Source organism: Triticum aestivum, chromosome 5B, assembly GCF_018294505.1.
Source record: "Triticum aestivum cultivar Chinese Spring chromosome 5B, IWGSC CS RefSeq v2.1, whole genome shotgun sequence".
In the NCBI taxonomy this organism is placed as follows: Eukaryota; Viridiplantae; Streptophyta; class Magnoliopsida; order Poales; family Poaceae; genus Triticum; species Triticum aestivum.
Window position 1 is genome coordinate 409,003,537 of NC_057807.1, and position 22,217 is coordinate 409,025,753.

At 44.0% G+C, this 22,217-nt stretch overlaps 2 protein-coding genes and 1 long non-coding RNA gene across 4 annotated transcripts; 1 reads left to right on the forward strand and 2 right to left on the reverse strand.

Annotated features, from left to right (window-relative positions):
* Nucleotides 1–2,611: 2,611 nt before the first annotated feature.
* LOC123112145 (putative disease resistance protein RGA1) lies at nucleotides 2,612–8,363 on the reverse strand. Of its 2 annotated transcripts, XM_044533071.1 has the most exons (6): nucleotides 8,257–8,363; nucleotides 7,912–8,174; nucleotides 7,705–7,806; nucleotides 6,282–7,373; nucleotides 3,332–6,015; nucleotides 2,612–3,121 (listed from the first exon to the last, which is right to left on the reverse strand). In XM_044533071.1, exons 2-6 carry the CDS (start codon nucleotides 8,155–8,157, stop codon nucleotides 2,677–2,679), a joined length of 4,569 nt encoding a protein of 1,522 aa, XP_044389006.1. In that variant the 5' UTR covers nucleotides 8,158–8,174; nucleotides 8,257–8,363; the 3' UTR covers nucleotides 2,612–2,676. The 2 variants fall into 2 exon arrangements, with proteins under 2 accessions (XP_044389006.1, XP_044389005.1); XM_044533070.1 differs by having other exon boundaries at nucleotides 7,912–8,310.
* A 1,769-nt stretch (nucleotides 8,364–10,132) lies between these two features.
* Nucleotides 10,133–17,126, forward strand: LOC123112147 (uncharacterized). The gene is made up of 2 exons (XR_006455179.1): nucleotides 10,133–10,319; nucleotides 16,312–17,126. It is a non-coding gene; the product is annotated as an uncharacterized lncRNA (long non-coding RNA).
* On the reverse strand, nucleotides 10,981–16,919 carry LOC123112146 (putative disease resistance protein RGA1). Its single transcript, XM_044533072.1, has 5 exons — nucleotides 16,640–16,919; nucleotides 16,433–16,534; nucleotides 15,197–16,342; nucleotides 11,788–14,771; nucleotides 10,981–11,555 (listed from the first exon to the last, which is right to left on the reverse strand). The coding sequence occupies exons 1-5, from the start codon at nucleotides 16,889–16,891 to the stop codon at nucleotides 11,138–11,140; spliced, it is 4,902 nt and encodes a 1,633-aa protein (XP_044389007.1). The 5' UTR covers nucleotides 16,892–16,919; the 3' UTR covers nucleotides 10,981–11,137.
* Nucleotides 17,127–22,217: the final 5,091 nt, after the last annotated feature.

A 22,217-nucleotide genomic window follows, 5' to 3' on the forward strand; every position in this document is an offset into this window, starting at 1 on the left:
GGAGACGTATGTAAAAGTGCGATGGTCGCCTTCAACACCAACCCTGAGTGATTGGAGGCTCATCCGTTGGGGATGACTCGAGGAGAATACGGCGAGCTTTGTGTGGCACTTCAGAAGTTCTGGTTCTGGCACCGCTCCAACGGAGATTAGCACTTCCTCAAGGAAGTGTGAACTTTGAGATAAATCTGCGTCATCGACACACTTGTTGTTAATTATTTCCCACACTTTTACTTTTGTTTTGTATGCTTACTAGCTTGTTAACTAGATTGTTGCCTAGCATACCTTGCCTTAAACTTGCTTATCATATAGGTTGTGTTCGTCTAGTTGCATTTACAGGAACCTGCTTTATCCGCATATATTGTTAAAAATGGTAATTAAGCTTAAAATTTGTAGTCTCCTATTCACCCCCTCTAGTCGACCGTATCGATCATTTCTATGTTTGAGATTTTTTAAATAAATGATTAACATTTCTTGGATATATGTGTTGATGTCTACTTTTTTCATACATATTGTACATTTCGTAGACATAAAAAATGTTTTTCTTTATACTGATATATAAATACAAAATATTGTTCTTATACTTATACATGTTTAACATTTTTTGAGTACATGGTTGACATGTTTTTCAAACATATGTTTTGATGTCAACTTTTTTTCATACATACTATAATTCTGATACATCAGAAACATTTTTTATACACGTTCAACATTTTTAAAATGCATGGTTATCCCCTTTTTAATATTTATTTTGATGTCTACTTTTCCATAAATCATGTATATTTTTTGTATGCATAATAAACATTTCTTTATACATGTTTAACATTTTTCATATATATGTTTTGATGTCTACCTTTTTCATACACGTTGTGTTTTTCTTATACATTAGAAACATTTTACATACGTGTTTAATATTTTTCAAATGTATGGTTAACATTTGTTCAAAATTCTAAACTGATTTTTATAATATATGTTTAGAATATCTCGTAGTATAAACATAAACAAATATAAAAAATAAAAGCAAAGAAATAAAAACATGAAAAAACAAGAGCTTATAACTGGCTCAAGGCATGTGGGACCTCCTGCGCGCTCGGTCGACCTTGTTGCAGTCGCTTCAGGCTATTCCCCTCAACAAAAGAGAAGATCGCGCCTTATCATTGCACGTCCGGAAAAGTAGGATCTGATTGCACGAGGCGATCAGGAGGCGACGAGGCCCTTGCGTGCCGCCAGTGACGCCTCCGGTTCCCTCTCTCTCCGTCGGCCGCTCCGGTGGCGGGAGGGAGGGGGAACCTCGGGTCTGTTCGCTAGGTGTGTGTGTGGTAGGGTTAGGGTTGAGGGAGACGCTGCCGAGGCCGTTGCGGTGGTGTCGCGTCAAAATAAGTTTCTCCGGGCTCCGTTCGCGGTCAGGCGAGGCTTTTGCCTTCGTCTAGGAGCCAGCGGGGTTGGGGATCCCCGGATCTCGTCGAGGTCGCGGGCTATGGTGGTTGGAGGTCCATCGACACTGGCTTTTTGGGTTCTCAGATGGGCGATGGATGCAGGGAGACGAAGACCCTTCTTCTTCTTTGTAGGTATGATTTCTTGTTGCTGTTCTTCTCCTTTCTCTGCGTTGATACTGGTGGGAGATCCTACTTTGTTCGGGAGGAGGGCCCGGCCGCGGTGCTGGACCGGTCGGATGACTCGAGTTCTCTTTCTTCCGGAAGGGACACTTTTCGCGGTACTCAAAGCCAAAGATGGCGACGGCTGTTGCAGGTGTGTTGGATTGTTGTCCATGCCCTCTTAACGCTGGTGTCAAGAAAGGAGGAAGCAGCGTGGCGGCAATTGTACCGTGGTCGAAGATGATGATCTGCTTGCGACTGGTTGCAAATCCTTCTGCTGCAGGGGTCTTCTCTCAAGATTTAGGGATGATAACCTAGGGCTCCGGAGATATTCTTGTGTTATGGTTGTTTTAGGATATTCTAGGTGTTCATGGTCCTTTTTGTTTGCGTTTCAGTGTGCTTGTAAGGGTTAACTTTGTTGTACTGATTCGTGATATGAATGAAAAAAATTAAAAAAAAAAGATCCTAAAAAAAAACCTCAATAGAAAAATGGAAAAAAAAAGATTGCGGTACCGGCTTCGTCTTCCGGTCCGGAATGCTCCGTCCAAATCGACGCCTCTGCTCCTCTGCTATCGATCCCTCCGCCCCCAAATCTTGTACTACATCGAGCCGTGCGGCGGCGACAGAGAGCATCGACCTCTCCCTCCTTCAACGCTACTTCACGAGCATCGCAGCAGCGGCGGCCGCCGATCCCACTCTCAGCATGAGGTACCGCTCCTTCGAATCGCCATGACGTTCTTCCCATCTGCCCTCCGGCGCTCTACTCCGTTTATCTGAACCAGACAGCCTCGAAGAGTACCCATAGCCTATGGCGGCCACTGGGCGTCCATAGCCGATATCGGCCATCCATGACGCGCCTACACACTACACAGTACACATAGAACTAGTACTTCATTAGATTACTATGATCATCAGCCCCGTCGTAATTAGGTAGATAATCGATGTGAATACAAGAGAAGTTCTGCAGGCCAGTAAACACGATCAAAGCATAACCAAACCAATGTAACTGTGCGTGTCCATCTAAGAAAAATGTGCATCTGTGTTACCAAAAAGTAGTACAGTAGAAAGACAGAAGAACACAGTGTTATAAATACAGTCGTAGAGAAATTTCATCTTGTTCTTCTTCGATTCGGATGGCTTCTTCATTTATGGGCAGTCCCAAGCGCAGCTCCAAGCATACATCAGCTGCCACTGCTGCGTCCACATCCCTCGTCACCTCCTCTACAACATTTGTGTCGTCTGTCATCACTGAATTCTCCACTGCATCCGTCAATACTGCCTCTGCCTCCTCCGCTACGACATCCGCCTTGTCTGTCACCACTGAATTCTTCGATGCGTCCGTCAATACTGCCTCCGACTTCTCCTCTCCCTCTACAACATCAGCTTTGCCTGTCGCCACTGAGTTCTCCACTGCATCCGTCGATACTGCCTCTGGCTCATCCTCCTCCTCCATGCCGTCCGACCAGTCCTCCAATTCACCCTCCACATCTCCCTCGTCCTTGCTGCCTGGCCTGCTAGTAGCATGTTCTCTGCAGAATAAACAATGCACGCACACCTTGGTTAGCAACTGTTAAAGTTCAGATTAGAAATGGGCTTCTATTCGTGCCAAGGAATTCTGCACGACTACACATACGATAAAAAGCATGAATCAACACAAGGAATGTATTGCCACAGGACTGGAATAGTTAGGAACAGTAACGACTGAAAGAAGTAAAACGTAAGAGCAATATGGTACATACTCATAGTCTGGTCGGATGTGAGCCATTTTTTTCTTGTTCTCCCTCCTTTCACACCAGCTCTTCAATTTTGGACAATCCAAAATACGCAGATCCTTCAGGTTGGTTAGTTTATTTATGCTGCCCGGCAAAGAGTCCATGGCAGGGCATCTGTGGATGGCAAGCTTCTCAAGATTGGTGAGATCTCCTAACAATTCCGGCAGTGATGTGATACTGTCGCAGTCACTAAGATGCATCGACCCAAGGGAGGTGAGTCTTTGCAAACTCTGCATGAACTCATCGATCCCTTCGCAGGACACAATCTTCACTTCCCGGAGACAGGTGAGGTCAGACAAGTGTTGTACTTTGTCCACCCGGCAATTGGACAAGCATAGAGATTGGAGGGAGGATAGGGCCTCAATAGTATCTGGTATAGTCCACAGATTGTCGCAATCTTTGACAGTTAAACTACGGAGGCCTGGGAGGCTGTGAAGCAAATGCCAGTTATATAGAGTTTTCTTGCAGTTCTTCACCACTAGTTCATTTACTGAAACAGAGGTACGAGGGTGCCCTCCTCTGGAATGAACCATTAGTTTGCTGCACTCCGAGATCACCAATTTCCGAGCTCTAGGCGTGAAAGGTACGAAGCACACCTTGTTACATTTCGTAATCACCAGTTCACCAATGGCCGGGAGCATACACTCCTTTCCATTTCTGTCGTATGTTGTCTTGAACTCTTCCAGGCTTTCCATATCATCCAACTCTAGTGTGAACCTGGGGAGTCGATGGAGCGCTTCTCGGTTTCCATCAGTTAGGTCATTGACATCGAATCTTGTGATGCTAGCCATCCTTCTAAAAACTGCCCGCCGCAGGCTTAGTAACAAAAACAGTGGTGGTGGGCGGCTGCACCTCGAGATGGCCTCAATAGTAACCTCTACAAGAGTATCAAAATAATAAGTTATGGTTGATGTCAACCAGGTTGAAAGGCAGGTCTCGCCATTGTAACCATGTAGCTCAAGGCCCTGCAGAAGTGGCACTAATTCTCCTAACAGAGCATTGACGTCCATGGATCCTTGGGAGCCCGCAGTCCAACAAAGTTTCCACTTCTGAGCAACTCCTATCAGTGCCATACGTATTTGCCTTGCATCTTCAGTAGATTTCACGTTTTCAAGACAGCTTATCTCAAGCTCTTCCAAGTTTGCATTCTCGAGCTCAACAATGTTTGTGTTACTATATGCTTCTCCGTTATCAGGTTTAACCACAAGCTCACAACTTTTCAAACTGCGGCAGTTCCTCACATTTATCGACTGGAGAGACCTGATTTCACCTATCCTTTTGGCTATGCTCTTCAGTCTAATGCAGCCTGAGAGGTCCAGTGTTTGCAGATTGTTGAGTTCACCTAAACTTTCAGGTAGATCATGTAGAAATCTATTATGAGACAAATCCAAATGTTCCAGACTGGAAAAGCCACTGATACATTCAATAATTCCATGAGTTCGCTCTACTGACTCTGAGTAAAAGATAGGATTCAGGAACATGGATAGGTTCAAATACTCTATTTTGGTGAGCTGGCCCAGAACATCTTTTAGTCCTTCGAGACAGGACTGCTGTTGAGCAAGATAACAGCAAGGGTGTGACAAGTTCAAGTGCTGGAGATTGGTAAGGCCACCAAGAGCTTTCTCGACCCCTTCAAAACAAGACCAGAATGATAAATCTAGGTGTACCAAATTTTTCAGCTTGCCAAATGATTCCGGCAGTTTACCTAGTCCATGGCAACATGATAAATCAATGTGCAACAAATTTATTAGATTTCCGAATGACTCAGGCAGATTTAATAGCCCACAGCAGCCTGAAAAATTGATATGCACCAAATTTGTGAGATTCCCAAATGATTCTGGTAAGTTTACCAATCCAGAGCAGTCTGATAGGTTGATACGCAGCAAATACATTAGCTTCCCAAAAGACGGAGATAGACTAACTATTACAGAGCACTGTGATAAGTTGATGTGCACCAAATTTATTAGCTTCCCGAATGATTGCGGCAGTTTTTCTAATCCAAAGCAGCCTGATAAATCGATATGCTTCAAACTAGTCAGCTTCCTAAATGAATCTGGCAAATTTACAAGTCCAGAGCATCTTGATAAGTCAATATGCAACAAATTTCTGAGCTTCCCAAATGATTCCGATAGATTTACTAGTTGAGAGCAACCCGATAAGTCAATATGCGCCAAATTTATTAGCTTCCCAAATGATTCAGGTAGATTTCTTAGTCCGCAGCAGCCTGATAAATCAATATACAACAGATTTAGTAGATCTCCAAGTGAATCCGGTAGATTGAGTAGTCCAGAGCAGCCTGATAAATTAAGATATCCCAAATGCCTCAACTGACAGATAGAATTTGGTAAGTTCAGCATCGAGGTGCCATTTAAATCCAAGACACTCAAGCACTTGGAAAATGAAAATGAATCATCGCTGAGGTCCATTTTGCCAGAGCCAACACAACGTAGAGCCCTTATTTGGGCAGACAATTTACTGGATAACTTCAAATCGGTAAGCAGTACATAGCGGCAGTCCTTATTAGAGCATAATTCCTGCTGATAAGACGTCTCCTCTGTATCATATATGTCACGCATAACTTGTTTTGCAAGGTCATGCACCATATGGTTTACAGTGAACCAGGTTGTACTCTTATCAGCACTTCCAGTAGTCTGCAACAAAAGTATAAGCGTGTTAAATATATGTTGCCCTGCCAAATCCAGAGGTAAAATTTTAGGCATGCCAATTTTTTGGAAATAAATAAATAGTGATGGGCTGGCATCCAATAAGACCTAACCAGTAATTCTGCCAAGCCAAAATTTGGGCATTCAAAATTCAGGAGTAAAACGATTGAGTGCCAATTTGTTTTGGCATGGCAAATATTAGAAGCAAACAAATCAAGCCCAAAGGCTTTTAAACATAGTATGGAGTAACTCACCGAAACCGGCATTGTTGTTTGAAGAAGGGACATGCCCAGAAGCATTGAAATATACTGCTCACCAAGGTGTATCGCAGAGAATCTGTCGGATTGCTCAATAAGACCGAGAGAAGTCCATTGATAAATCAGATCATCTTTGGCTATAGTGTGACCATTTTGGAACATCGCAAAGTAAGTAAAGCATAGCCGTAAGCTCGGCGGCATACTAGTGTATGCTAACATGAGGAATGGCTCACCGTTTTGGCCATCTTCCCATATATCACTGTTCAATACTTCTGCCCATCCTGTAGCATCTTTGTAGAGAAGCACGCCACCAAGCATTTCAGCTACCAACTGTGAACCCTCACACTTTTTTGCAATATCTACACCAATCAGCTCCAACTCTTGTTTGTCAAACAATCTACCTTCAAAGTGACTTCGTTGCTTGATTATTGTCCAGCACATGTCCTCACTCGATTCACTACAACTCCGAAAATACATTTCTCCAGTGTCCGTCGCTATCAAGATTACCTCACCACGATCGCTCCCTTCCCTTAACATACCCTGCAACTCTTCGCAATCATGCCGTGATAGCCATATGCCATCTAAAACAACAAGTACCTTAATACCATCATCAAGTAATTGGTGAAGGCGCTTGCTCACATACTCCATGTTGTCATCGGAACCACCGTTGATCTCTTCCCCTGACACCTGAGAAATTATGGACTTCCCTATCTGATGCAAGTGAAGATTTCTGGAGCATTGGATCCATACCCTAGAGTAGTCTTTGAGTCGGGTATGGTTGAAAACCATTTGTGCTAATCTTGTCTTGCTGCCATCCTGGCACCCACCAATTTGAACTGTAATGTGGTGCCCTTTTTTCACAGATATACTTTCCATTATGATCTGTATTTGTTTATCCCTTCCAATCGTTGGGTCCTCTGTTACATAAATAAGTGGTGGCTCGATCGTTGCATCGGAATTAGGTGACATAAGATTAAATTCATCCATGTCGACCCATAGCTTGTAGACTTCTTCTTTTATCTTCTCCATCTTATCGGCCATGAGATTCTTCTTCTTGAGGACTTTGGCATGCGGCATCATCTTCATGAACTGCAAAGAATCAGTTCTTAATCATTTAGCAGGTACATACACCATTTGGCTAGCTTGCTACCCGTTTCGTTAAGACAAGACCTTGAGCAACAATTACTCTTTTAATATTTGATTTATGTGATACAAAATCACTATCATAACAAAGTACTTTTAAATACGAATCTAGTGACACAAATTTCATGTAAAAAAAACTTATATTTATAGAGTAATTATTGGTCAAATTCAAGTCTTAACGAAACAAAATACGCCTTACTTTTAGGAATGGAGGGTCTGCAAAGAGCCAAGGAGTGCTCGGACGGTATACAGAAAATGAATAGACTTGGGTACATACCTTTCGCGCGGGTGCAGGTGGTGTCATTGTGTCTTGCAACTCGTCCAAGATGTTGTAGGCGGCCTTCACGACCAGCCGCAGCCAGTCCCGCACCTTCTTCTCCTGCAGGTCAAGTTCGCGTATTCAGTGACCTATGGATCTCGTAGCCTAACTATGACAGGATCTGAGCTTTTCTTCAAAATGTTTAAGGATGGTGAAGTAACATACCTCCATTTGCTGGGGGGTATCCTCCAGCAGCGGCTGTATGGCTTCCGGCGTAGTTTCCATTTCTTCCGATTTCTCTTTGGGGACATCACGCCTAAAACGAAGACATCGCCTCTCGGCGTCCTCCAGCAGCGGGTTTATGACCTCCAGCGTCTCCATTATTTCCTGCAAATAGCTGGTGGCCTTGTCTCCAACGGCGAAGGCGGCTCTGAGCTTTCTGCATGAGCTTTGGACAATGGCTTGGGCCATGGCTGCTTCTTGCTCCTCTACACAAAATCAAAGCTTCTATTGGAGCCAACTATGGGATGGGGATGATGCAGCGCAGGGGGCAGAGGATCGTTTGCCCACCTCCCGGATGGCGGAGCGAAGCTAGGGGGAAAGGAACCAGCTGGAGCTGTACAGGCCACTGGCAACAATAATTGAGGCTATGTGCAATTAATAAAGTTCAGAGTCGACAGTGAAACTGTTGCCTCAGCAGTACTTCTCTGAGCAACAATAATTTCCTCGTTTCACGGTTGGTGGAGGAGGCATCCTGTGCTTGCTATGACCGGTGCACCGATGTACCCATGGCACATGAGCTGTTTCGTACGTGTTTGGTGTTTGGTGCACTTCGAGTTATAATCAGGGGGATGCATCATGAAATTCAAATTCTTCCAGGTGACCGTTAACGGACTTGGAATACCAAAGAAACAGGTGCTGCTACTGGAAACTTATCTTAGTTTTCTCCAGCGAGAGATAGCCATGCATGCTTGACGTGCGATTATCGCACAAACAGGGAAGATGGAGATAAATATTGATCATCCTTTTTTTTTTTCTCAAGTCGAAGTAAGACATTTGAGATGCCAGATGCGCATTTGAATGCGGACAGCTTGATCACAAATACAAATATGATACACGATCTCAAAATAACGATGTTTATCCAGCTATCTGTGAAGATTGAAACAACACATATCACACATCAATAAACACTAGAAGATCCGAGCGTTAATTCAGAAGCTATATTGCTTTGTGAGAAATTCCTAAACTAATTAGCCTCATATTACAGTATAAAGCATTAAGGCTTAACGGTATTTTTACTAAATCAAAGGACACACAGAGAGAAATGAAGAAAGGAAGGAAAAGCACAATCTAAAAAAAAAAACCCGGAGGAAACCGACAAAAACCGACAGAGAGACAGGGAAAATGCAACAAACAGGTGCGCTGTTGCAGTTGGGCCGGCCCATTACACCATAGCCTCGGCTAATTCAGCCCGCACCCAACGGTAGTAAATAGATTGTCTTGTGCAGGCTTTATACCTCAAAAAAAAAAAAGATTGCCCTTTTAGGCTTCGTCTTCCGCGATGGCTATATACTGTCGATCCCCGCCGCCCCCCAAATCCTTTACATGATTACATCGAGTCGAGCGGCCGCCCTGTTTGCTTGAGGTACTTCTCCTTCGAATCCCCATGCCTTTGTTCTCATCAGCCCTCGGGTATTCTCCTCTCCTCCAGCCATCCATAGTCAATAATTTTTTATATACATTTAACATTTTTTAAATACTTATTTAACATTTTTTCAATACAGGATCAACTTTTGCAAACATATTACATATTTTTTGTATACATTTTTCGTACAGACGTGAATCATTTTCTCTATACACATTCAACATTTTTCGAACACAAAGTCAATATTTTTCTATATACATTTAACATATTTCAAATGATTGATTAACATTTTTTAAATACAAGTCTAACAATTTTTAGTACAATAGAAGATTATTTTTTGAATACATGGCCAACACTTTTTCTATACACATTTAACATTTTTCAAAATGCTTGATTAACATTTTCTAAATAATTGTTTAACATTTTTTCAAATGCTCGATTAACATTTCTTATATAAATGATCAACTTTTTCTCATATGTTGCATATTCTTTGTATATATTTTTCGTATACATGTGAAACATTTTCTTTATGCACAGTCAAAAAATTTCAAATGCTTGTTCAACATTTTTTACAAATTATTTATGTAAAATTGTTTTTGTAATATATTGTTTAGAATATTTGGAAGTATAAACGAAAGTAAAAAATGAAATAAAAAAACATGAAAAACAAAACAAAGAAACGAGGTCGTGACCTCCCGCGTAGCTGGGCCGGCCTGTCTGGCACGCCCCGGACGCGAGGCCTATAAGCGAGACATAGGGGCGCCTAAATAGATTGCCTTGCCTTGACCCCTAAAAGAAAAAGGAATGCCTTGCCTGCTTCCTCTTCCGCGACGGCTCTGCTCCGCTACTGTCCTGCCGATCCCCTGCGCCCCCCAATCTTTTACATCTAGCCCAGCAGCGGCGCTGGTAGCGATGGAGAGCCTCGATGTCTCCCTTGATCGACTCTACTTCACGAGCAAGCCAGCAGCGGCCGCCGGGTCTGCTTGAGGTACTTCTCCTTCTAATTAATCCCCATGCCGTTGTTCTTATCTGCCCTCGGGCGTTCGCCTCCTGCCATCCATGGCATTCGCTTAGGGCTCATTTGGTTTCAAGGTTTCCCCCCCGCGGATCCCGACCTTTTTCCGGTGCGTGAAAACCACGTGGAATCTCTGGCCAGGGAGAACCAGCGCCACATTTGGACGACCCGATCCATGGGGCGGCCCAGCCCGAACCCTCCTCTTTTTCCGGGCAGAAGTTCCACGCCTACGCACTCGTGGCGAATCTCCCCGTGTCGACGATGCGACTCGCAGCTCGTCTTGGCGAAACTGCGGCTCCTCTCGCCTGGACCACCAAATGACCATCCAGAACAGGAGAACTCCCCCGTGGAAGCCCATGTGCTGTTGAAATTTCCCTCTCGGGGTTTACTGCCCTGGGTTGTCCTCCCGTAGCCACCAAACAAAGCCTTAAGGAATTCCAATTTTAGCTCGCTGGTCGAGATGCTTCCTTCGCGAAACACTGGTGTCATCGTCACCCGTATCATTACTTCGATGGGCATACCACATCACAACCATTTGTGATGCAGAAAATTGGCCTTCTACCACGATTTTTTTTAGCTATACATCGTGATTTTTTTTCTTGTAGCAATAGGCTCGGCCAACTCTCCAGTTTAGAGAAGCAACGACCGCTGCAATTATGTACAGTGAGGTATGAGGTATGACCAGTAAACACGATCAAAGCATGACCAAACCAATGTCTGTGCGTGTCCATCTAACAAAAATGTGTATCTGCGTGACCGAAAAGTAGTAGAAAGAAATAAGAACACAAGTGTTATAAATACAGCCTTAGAGAAATTTCATCTTCTTCTCTGATGTGGACCGGTTCTTCATTACTGGGAAGTCCCAATCGCAGCTCCAAGCATACATCAGCTGCCGCTGCTGCATCCACATCCCTCCTTGCCTCCTCCTCTTCAGCATCCGTGTTGCCTGTCACCACTGGATTCTCCACTACATCCGGCAATACTGCCTCCGCCTGTCCTACATCCGTGTTGTCTGTCACCACTGAAGTTTCCAATGCACCCGCTAATACTGCCTCCTCCTCCTCCTCCTCGTCATCGTCTTCCTCCTCCTCCTCCTCCTCCCCGTCATTGTCTTCCTCCTCATCCTCCTCCTTGCAGTCCGACCAGTCCTTCAATTCACGCACCACCTCGCCCTCGTCCTTGCTACCCGGCCTGCTAGTACCATGTTCTCTGCAAAATAAACAATGCAAACACACTTTGATTAGCTAAAATAAATGTACAGATTAGCAATGGGCCTTCTATTAGTGTGAAGGAATTCTGCACCGTCACCCAAGAAATAAAAGGCATGAATGAACACAAGGAACATACAACGGAGTACTAGAAAGTTGGGAACAGTAACTACTGAAAGTGAGGCATCGCCTCTGCGAAAAGAAGTGAAACATAAGAGTAATATGGTACATACTCATAGTTTGGTCGGATGTGAGCCATTATTTTCTTGTTCTCCTTCCTTTCACACCAGCCCTTCAATTTTGGACAGTCCAAAATATGCAGATCCTTCAGGTTGGTTAGTTTATTTATGCTGCCCGGCAAAGATTCAATGGCAGGGCATCTGTGGATGGCAAGCTTCTCAAGATTGGTGAGATCTCCTAACCATTCCGGCAGTGATGTGATACTGTTGCAGTCACTAAGATGCATCAACCCAAGGGAGGTGAGTCTTTGCAAACTCCGCGTGAATCCCTTGAACATATTGCAGGACGCGATCTTCAGTTCCCGGAGAGAGGTGAGGTCACCCAAGTGTTGTTCTAGTGGCTCCATCAAGCAATTGGACAGGCATAGTGACCGGAGGGAGGATAGGGCCTCAATAGTATGTGGTAAAGTCCGTGGTAAAGTCTTCAGATCACGGCAATCTTTGACAGTTAAACTATAGAGGCCAGGGAGGCTGTGAAGCAAAGTCCAGTTATATAGAGCTAGGTTGCAGTTTTTGACCACCAGTTCATTTACTAAAACAGAGGTAATAGGGGTTTCCACACTCTGGCCTCCTCTGTTCCACCAGGAATAAACCATTAGTTTGCTGCAGTCTGAGATCACCAACCTCCGAGCTCTAGGCGTGAAAGGTCCAAAGCACAACTTGGGGCACCCCGTAATAACCAGTTCACCAATGGCCGGGAGCACACACTCCTTACCTCTTCTGTCATATGTTGTTTTGAACTCTTCCAGGCTTTCCATATCATCCAACTCTAGAGTGAACTTGGGGAGTCGATGGATTGCTGCTCGGTTTCCATCAGTGAGGTCATTGACGTTGAATCTTGTAATGCTAGCCATCCTTCTGAAAACTGCTCTCCGCAGGTTTTGTAACAAACACAGTGGTGGTGGGCAGCTGCACCTCGGGAAATCCTCAATGGTAACCTCTACAAGAGTAGAGACACGAAAAGATATGGTTGCTGTCCACCAGGGTGCAAGGCAGGTCTCGCCATATGTGGTTGATGTCCACCAGGCTGAAAGGCGGGTCTCGTCACTATAACCATGTAGCTCAAGGCACTGCAGATGTGATGGCAATAATTTTCCTAACAGGGTATTGCCCTCCATGGATACTTGGGAGCCCACAGTCCAGCAAAGTTTCAACTTTTGAGTCCTTCCTTCCAGTGCCATTCTTATTCGCTCCGCATCTTTTGTAGTCTTCACGTTTTCAAGACAGCTTATCTCAAGCTCTTCCAAGTTTGCATCCTCGAGCTCAACAATGTTTGTGTTCCTATATGTTTCTCCGTTATCAGCTTTAACCACAAGCTGACAACTTTTCAAACTGCGGCAGTTCCTCACATGTATTGACTTAAGAGACTTGATTTCACCTATCCTTTTGGCTATGCTCTTCAGTCTCATGCAGCCTGAGAGGTCCAGCCTTTGCAGATTGTTGAGTTCACCTAAACTTTCAGGTAGATGATGGAGAAATTTATTATGAGACAAATCCAAATGCTCCAGACTCGAAAAGACACTGATACATTCAATAAATTCATGAGTTCGCTCTACTGTCTTTGAGTAACAGATAGGATTCAGGAACATGGATAGGTTCAAATACTCTAGTTTGGTGAGCTTGCCCAGGACATCTTTTAGCCCTTCGAGACAGGACTGTTGTTGAGCAAGATAACAGCAAGGGTGTGACAAGTTCAAGTGCTGGAGATTGGTAAGGCCACCAAGAGCTTTCTCGACCCCTTCAAAACAAGACCAGAATGATAGGTCTAGGTGTACCAAAAATTTGAGCTTCCTGAATGATTCCGGCAGTTTACCTAGTCCGTGGCAATACGATAAATCAATGTGCAACAAATTTATTAGATTCCCAAATGACCCAGGCAGATTTAATAGCCCACAGCAGCCTGACAAGTTGATATGCACCAAATTTACAAGGTTCCCAAATGATTCCGGTAAGTTTACCAACCCAGAGCAGCCTGATAAGTTGATGTGCAGCAAATATATTAGCTTCCCAAATGACAGAGGCAGACTAACTAGTCCTGAGCACTGTGATAAGTTGATGTGCACCAAATTTATTAGCTTCACGAATGATTGCGGGAGTTTTTCTAGTCCAGAGCAGCCTGATAAATCGATATGCTTCAAACTAGTCAGCTTTCCAAATGAATCTGGCAGATTTACAAGTCCAGAGCAGCCTGATAAATCGATATGCTTCAAACTAGTCAGCTTTCCAAATGAATCTGGCAGATTTACAATTCCAGAGCAGCCTGATAAATCGATATGCTTCAAACTAGTCAGCTTTCCAAATGAATCTGGCAGATTTACAAGCCTAGAGCAGCCTGATAAATCGATATGCTTCAAACTAGTCAGCTTCCCAAATGAATCTGGCAAATTTACAAGTCCAGAGCAGCCTGATAAATCGATATGCTTCAAACTAGTCAGCTTCCCAAGTGAATCTGGCAAATTTGCAAGTCCAGAGCAGCCTGATAATTCAATATGCGCCAAATTTGTTAGCTTCCCAAATGATTCAGGTAGATTTCTTAGTCCGGAGCAGCCTGATAAATCAATATACAACAAATTTAATAAATCTCCAAGTGACTCCGGCAGAATAACTAGTCCAGAGCAGCCTGATAAATTAAGATATCCCAAATGCCTCAACTGATAGATAGAATCTGGTAAGTTCAGCATTGATCTGTCATTTAAATCCAAGACACGCAGGCACCACGAAAATGGAAGCGAATCATCGATGAGCTCCCTTATGCCAGAACCCACACAACGTAACGCCCTTATGTGGGTGTAAGATAATTTACTGGATGACTTGAAATTGTTAAGCAGCACATAACGGCAGCCGCTATTAGAGCATAATCCCCCCTGATAAGATGTCTCCATTGTATTATATATATCACACATATATAGTTTTGCAATGCTCTGCACCATATTGTTCATAGTGAACAAGAATGTACTCTTATCACCATTTCTACTAGTCTGCAACAGAAGCATAAAGTGCGTTAGAGAATATAATACTTCCTCTGTCCCATAATATAAGAGCATTTTTTACACTAGTGTAGTGTCAAAAACGCTCTTATATTATGGGACAGAGGGAGTAGTTTCTAATCAGTTGCCCTGCCAAATTCAGAGGTAAATTTTTTGGCATGCCAAAATTTTGAAAAAATAAAATAAAATAGTGATGGGTCGGCATCCAATAAGACCTAACCGGCAGTCCTGCCAGTGTCAAGCCAATTTTATTTTGGCCATCTGATAGAATAGCATGGGCATGCTAAAATTTTAGGAGTAAACAATTGAATGCCAATTTGTTTTGGCATGTCCATATTTTGGCATAGCAAATACTGGAAGCAAACCAATTGAGCCCAACGTATTTTAAACATAGTGTGGACTGTGGAGTAACTCACCGAAACCGGCACTGTTTGAAGAAGTGACATGTCCAGAAGCATCCCAATATACTGCTCACGAAGTTGTATCATAGAGAATTTGTCTGATTCAAGAAGACCGAGAGAAGTCCATTGATAAATCAGATCATCTTTACCTATAGTGTGACCATATTGGATCATCGCACAGTAAGCCAAGCATAGCCGTAAGCTCGGCGGCATGCTAGTGTATGCCAACATGAGGAATGGCTCACCAATGTGGTTATATGCCCATATATCACTGTTCAGTATTTCTGCCCATCCTGTAGCATCTTTGTAGAGTAGCACGCCACCAAGCACCGCAGCTGCTAATGGTGAACCCTGACACCTTTTTGCAATCTCTGCACCAACCTGCTCCATCGCTTGCTTGTCAAACGATCTACCTTCAAAGTGACTTCGTTGTTTGATTATTGTCCAGCACATATCATCACTCAATGCACTACAACTCTGAAATACCCTTATGTCATAAATACTCCATACCATCTCATCTGTCAATGAATCAAAATATAATTGTCCACGTCCCGTTGTTACGACAATTACCTCACTAAGATTGTTCCTTTCCCTTAACAGATCTGTCAACTCTTCGCTATCACCCCATGATAGATGTATGTCATCTAAAACAACAAGTACCTTAATACCATTATCAAGTAGCTGGTCAAGGCGCTTCCTTACATACTCCATGTCATCATTTGAATCACCGTTGATCTCTTCCCCTGATACCCGAGAAATTATGGCCTTCCCCATCTCATGCAAGCGAAAATTCCCAGAGCATTGGATCCATACGCGAGAGTAGTCTTTGAATCTGGTATGGTTGAAAACCATTCGTGCTAATGTTGTCTTGCCGCTGCCATCCTGGCCATAAATGTGAACAATGGTGCAGTGCCCTGTTTGCACAGGTATACTTTCCATTATCCTCTGTATTTGTTTATCCCTTCCTACAATAATTGGTTCTTCAATCTCTATTACATCAGTAACTGGTGGCTCAATGCTTGCATCGGAATCAGATGACATAAGATTGAATTCGTCCATGTCGACCCGTAGCTTGCAGACTTCTTCTTTTATCTTCTCCATCTTACCAGCCATGATATTCTTCTTCTCAGGAGCATTGGCACGTGGTATCATCTTCGTCAACTGCAAGGAATCAGTTATCATTTAGCAGGTACATACACCTTGAGGTATGGAAGGAGCCAGGAGTACTCGGACGGTCAACGATGTACATACCTTGCGCGCGGGTGCTGCTGGTTTCATTGTGTCTTGCAACTCGTCCAAGATGTCGTAGGCGGCCTTGACGACCCGCCACAGCCAGTCCCGGACCTTCTTCCCCTGCAGGTCAAGTTCGCGTATCCAGTGACCTATGGATCTCGTAGCCTAACAATGACAGGATCTGAGCTTTTCTTCAAAATGTATAAGGATGGTGAAGTAACATACCTCCATTTGCTGGGGGGCATCCTCCAGCAGCGGCTGTATGGCTTCCGACGAATCTATCATTTCCTTGAATCCCTCTCTGGGGACATCACCCGTAAAACGAAGACACCGCATCTCGGCGTCCTCCAGCAGCGGGTGTATGGCCTCCAGCGTTTCCATTATTTCCTGCAAATCGCCCGTGGCCTCAGCTCCCATGGCGATGGCGATGGCGGATCTGAGCTTTCTACATGAGCTTTGGACAATGGCTTGAGCCATGGCTGCTTCCTGCTCCTCCACCCAAAAGCAAGAGGCTTCGATGGAGCCAACGACTGAACAGGGATGATGCAGCGCAGGGGTAGAGGATCGTTTGTCCACCTCGCGGGTCACAGAGCAAAGCTAGGAGCAAAGGAACCGGCCGGCTGGAGCTGTACATCAAGTGTGCTAATTCTGTAAGCAACAATTACTACCGCACTGTAAAACAAGGCAATTGATTGTCTGGAAAAGAAGACCAGACAGTTTGGGGCTACCGACAATGAACAAAGTTCCGAAAGCAAACTAAAGCAAAAGATGCCTCGAGTCGAACCAAAGGAATTGTAATGAAAAGAGGACATGCTCCTTCCCTCCTCCCCACGCTTATTTCAAGTTTATTCTTCTCTCTCCTCCATTGTTGAACAACAAGGTTACAGTACAGTTAGGGTTTAGAAATTAAATTAGATAGTATGGCGGCTTAATTGAATGGGGCAAGTAGAACATGCGACCGCTGGCTACTTGGCTAGCGTAAGGATTCCATTTTTGGTGACCAGAGGCGAGATCCACCATGGCTTTCTATAGATTTGGCTGGACGAAAATAAAAGCAAGAGGAGTCGGGAGGGAACAAAGCATGCAGTGTTTCTCTCTTTTTCTTTATTCTCTGTGCTGTGGTGGGCTGAAAACGTTTTCTTTCTTGTTGCGATGGAATCAGTCGACCTTGTACACCGGAGCAAAAACGATAGCGATTCAAAGTGTTCCACTGCTGCTAGCTGGTGCTGGTGAGTGGTGACGGTGGAGATGGATTCGCTGCTGGTGCTGCAAGTCATCGGACGAATCTACGCACCGTGTAACGAATTCAATGCAAGCAAGGTATATGGCTTGCTTACTTCTTTATCTTTACTAGCAAAAGAGTCCGTGCGTTGCAACGGGAGAGAAAACATAACACACACTCTTAACCCAACAACCATCACCCAAGACCATAATAGGTCCATCTTTTTTATTTTTGTGAGGCATCATATTTGTGTTGCCGCTTATCCTCCTCGCCCTCGCCGACGATGGCATCGATGTTCACACAAAACAAAAAAAACGTGTTTGAATATGTTTAATCCTAAGGCGTCTCTCTCTCCCTCTCTCCTCCCTTTCTCTCCCTCGCCCTCCCTCCCTCTCTCTCTCTCTCGCGCCCGCGATGAGAAATCTATTGTTTTCCCCTACGATATTTTTCAGAGGTATGCATGTGTAGTTATCGATGTTTTCTTTTCTCTATATTGTTACAGTGGAGCATTTATTTGCAATCCGGGTCGCCGCCGGTACGAAAGGAAAACGGATCTTATGCTATAAATTATAAGTTTGCTCCCAAAACGACATTTTCAAAATATTTAACAGGTAAAAGTAACATCATATTTAGATTCCACATATTTTTCTAATAAAATTTCATATATAATATGTTAAAATCGAAGTTACGGTTTAAAAAATACGGATAATTTAGAAAATCATTTATTTGACTTAAATATATTTTAAAATAATATTTAAAAATACTTAACAGGTGAAAATAATCTCATATTCACATCCTACATATTTTTCTAATCAAATTTCATATATAACGGTTCAAATCGGAGTTACGGTTTAAAAGATATGGATGATTTAAAAAATATTGTTTGACTTAAATATGATCCGCAGATGAATTACCTAAAACATCAGGGGGGTTTTGAAAAATGTAAAATAACGGTTCGGGTGTGACTTAAATCCGGACCGCGGGTTGATTTCAACAAAACCCAGGGACTTTTGTGTAAAATATGAAAAAACGATTCGTTATACCCAGGTTGTCTCTTGGTCGTAAAGTTTTGGCCCTCGAGCCCTTTAAATCCAAATGAGAGGGTTTGTTTACTTATCAAATTTATTTTCTTACACTAAATTTCATCAGTTTATACATGTTTGCAAGTTGTCTGAAAAACAATAAACCGCTCCGGGAATCGATAGAGGGTGAGGAGTGGGTCCTGATTATCCCTGGAGAAACGAACACACAATTATTTTGTTACAGTTGAGTAGGAAGGATTTAACTCACATATCTCAAAAAGAAAAAAAATTAACTCCCAATACTCTGGATTCTTTGTACATGGGATTGTCGGTGAACATGAGATAGATGGTACATTATGAGACTATGGGAGTATGATATAACTTAATATATAATTGCAATTCGACAGTGTTTAACTTGGTCATGTTGTTAGTTCATCGGCTGCATATTCACAACCTAGATTTAGGGTTAATACAAATGATTATAAGTTCAAATATAGTGGGGAGTTCCCTTAGGGCAATTGAGTGTGTCAGTTAAACTACTTAATGAGTTGATATGTTGCGCTTGCGCATCCAATGTTTTCTAAAATTGAAGTACATGTCAATTTTCATCCCCGTTGCAACGCACGGGCATATGTGCTAGTCTCCATCTATACGAGCATGACGGGTCAATCAAGGGAGTCATCTTCAAGGCAGCTTCCAGTTGAATTGCAACCCAGGCTTAGCCGCCTCCTCCTCTTCCACAAAAAAAGCTAGGGTTTCTGCCTCCCGCCGCCACCGCCGCAGGTCCGCCTCCTCTCCGGTGGCCCTAGGGCCATGGAGACGCGGTGGATCTCGGCAAGGGCCGGCGGGAGGGCTCCGTTTTTTGTCGTTTTTTTCAGTTTTGTTAGGGTTTGTGTCCTGCTCAGGAAGACGAGACGGCGGCGGCTCCCTGAAGATGGAATAAAGGTCTCCCCGCCTAGCCCCCGTTCCGGCAGTGCGTCTAGCATCGTTGGTGGGCGTGTGGAGGTGTGTATCCGGCGGATCTATCTTTGGTGGATTTGCTCGAATCTCGTCGTTGTTCGTCTACGTTCATGTGTCTTTGGATTGGATCTTTCCGATCTACGCTATTCTTCATCTGCGGCGGTTGCTGTTCTGGTGTGCTGGTCCTACGGGGCCTTAGCACGACGACTTCCCGACTGTCTACTACAACAAGTTGTGCCTGACTCCGGCGATGGAGGGGCGATGACGGCGGCGCGCCTTCGGCTCGCTTCAGTGCTGGTAGTCGTCGTTAGGTGGTCGACGGATCTGGATGTAATTTCTATTATTTCTGGTATTCGTTGTACTGCTATGATTGAAGATGAATAGATCGGAAATTTTCTCGCAAAAAAAAAGGGAGTCATCTTCAAGGGAATCAAAGACTTTTGCTTGCTTGAACTTTGTTCGTCTTAGTATTTGCCACAGCCCAAGGGCATGTAATATTTGACAAAAAAAAGGGCATGCAACAAAGTAGCACATACACGGACGTGGAGTATCCGCTCCCGAGCTCAAATGCTCTCTTATGAACAGTAAAAATCGGAAAAATAGTAAATAAATTCAAAAAAATTGGAATTTTTGTGAGGTTACCTTTAAATGTTTTGTATGCTTGCAAAATTTCAGCATGAAATGACATTCTTGAAAGTCGTGGCAATAAAAACAAAATTGATGCTCCAAAAATGCTAGTTTTGAAAACATTTTGGGGCGCTGATTTTTTTTTCACGACTTCCACGAATGCCATTTCGTGCTGAAATTTTGCAATCATACAAAACTTTGTCAAAGTTTACCATAAAAAATTCAGAAGTTTTTGAATTTTTTAACTTCTTTAAATTTTACTATTCATAGGGTGCATTTGAACTCGGGAACGGAATAGGACTTTCGTGCATACTCTTGCTACACACTGCGCAAGTGTGTGCAAGCTTACAGCATCTGGAACCGCAATGTACAAGTCTGACCCTCTATATGTTCGTCGACAACACCCGCCCACCCCTCAAATATCCGCCCGTGCAACCACATCCTTCACTTTCAAAACCTCAAATTCATGCAACTAAATGCATGTCGATCATTTAATGATACAAATACACGCAACAATGAATACCACACGTAAATAATTTTATTCGAAAATATATAGTTCAAACATGAAATTTATTTGTAGTGTGTAATTCAAACATAAAATTCAATGATTTCCGGTGTGGATCCACATATACTCCACAAAATCATTGAAGTGGTTGCACGTGCGTCTATTGATTTCAGAGTTGTCGGTGCATCTCTACAAAGTTCACAAAGGGCGCATTTGGTTACCTACACCTTTTTTTGCCACTTTGCATACTTGTCCCAGTTGGGTCATGCTGGGCATATGCATGCAAAAAACCATCATCTGCATGTTGATTGGTTGACTGCATCCCCTTTCCCTGCATAGTAGCAACGCCTTTACGCACTGTGTTTGGTTGCTCGCATTGGCTGTGCCCATACTAGTGCATGCTGTTTGGTTGCCTACACGGGGTATGACTAAGACTTAACAGCTACCCATAACACACGCTGCCATGGCGGTTGCAATGAACAATGACGAGGACACAAGCAACTAGTTCGTCGCGCCGCCGTCGGACTCGGCGCTAAGGCCATCGTCCACCGCTGCGGGCTTGCGGGCTTGCCCATGTGGAACACCGGTCTCTTCGGGTCTACGAGCAAGCCTCCTGCCGCCGTGGCGAGAGAGTCTCTGGTGCTCATCAATGGTAGGTATATACCGAGCAGGGGAGGGAACAACCAACAACAGAAGAGGGTGGTGGACTGGTCGCCACCGGCATGTACTACGCTGTCACGCTCTTCTGCAAGTTCGATACGCCCTGGCGCGGCTCACCTTGCCGTGGTCCTGCCCACCGTCACGCTCTTCTGCAGGTCGTTGAGCGCGACGCAGGAGCAAAGATCGTTGAGCGCGTGGCTCGGGAGCGGTAAGTCGGCGCGGTTGTAGCCGTGGTCGACGCACACAACGATGGCAGGCCAGAGCTGCTTCATGACATAGGAGAGGAGGCCAAGAGGAGCGACGTCGGCAGTGAGGCCGGTGTAACAGGGCACGGGAGAGCAGACTGAGATTAAGGGGTGTCATTAACACATATCAAATGTATGCATACATACGTTCCACAAGGAAGAGGTTAGATCTACTCGTCTACTATCGTCGAAACAGAAAATGTGCAACATGAAAGTCGTGTGAAATTGCAAGATGAAACTACTGATCAAAGGAATTTCAAACAATCGACCATGCACGATGAATTTGACAAAATTCAGTCAAAATAGCTCCAAACCAACACGAGATTGAACATTTATGGTCAACAAAACTACGAACTGATCACAAAAATGAAACCCTAACATCGATGTGCATCTTTTTCATGTAAAGCTTACCTCGAAACGAATTGCCATTGTGTAGATTAGAAGGGATGGAAGAAAGGAGATTAGAGAAGGAGCTTACTGGAGGTGGAAGAAGAAACGACGTACAGGCTGCATACTAGCCCGCATCCTCTCGTGCGAGAGGACCCACCATGTGCGAGCGAGG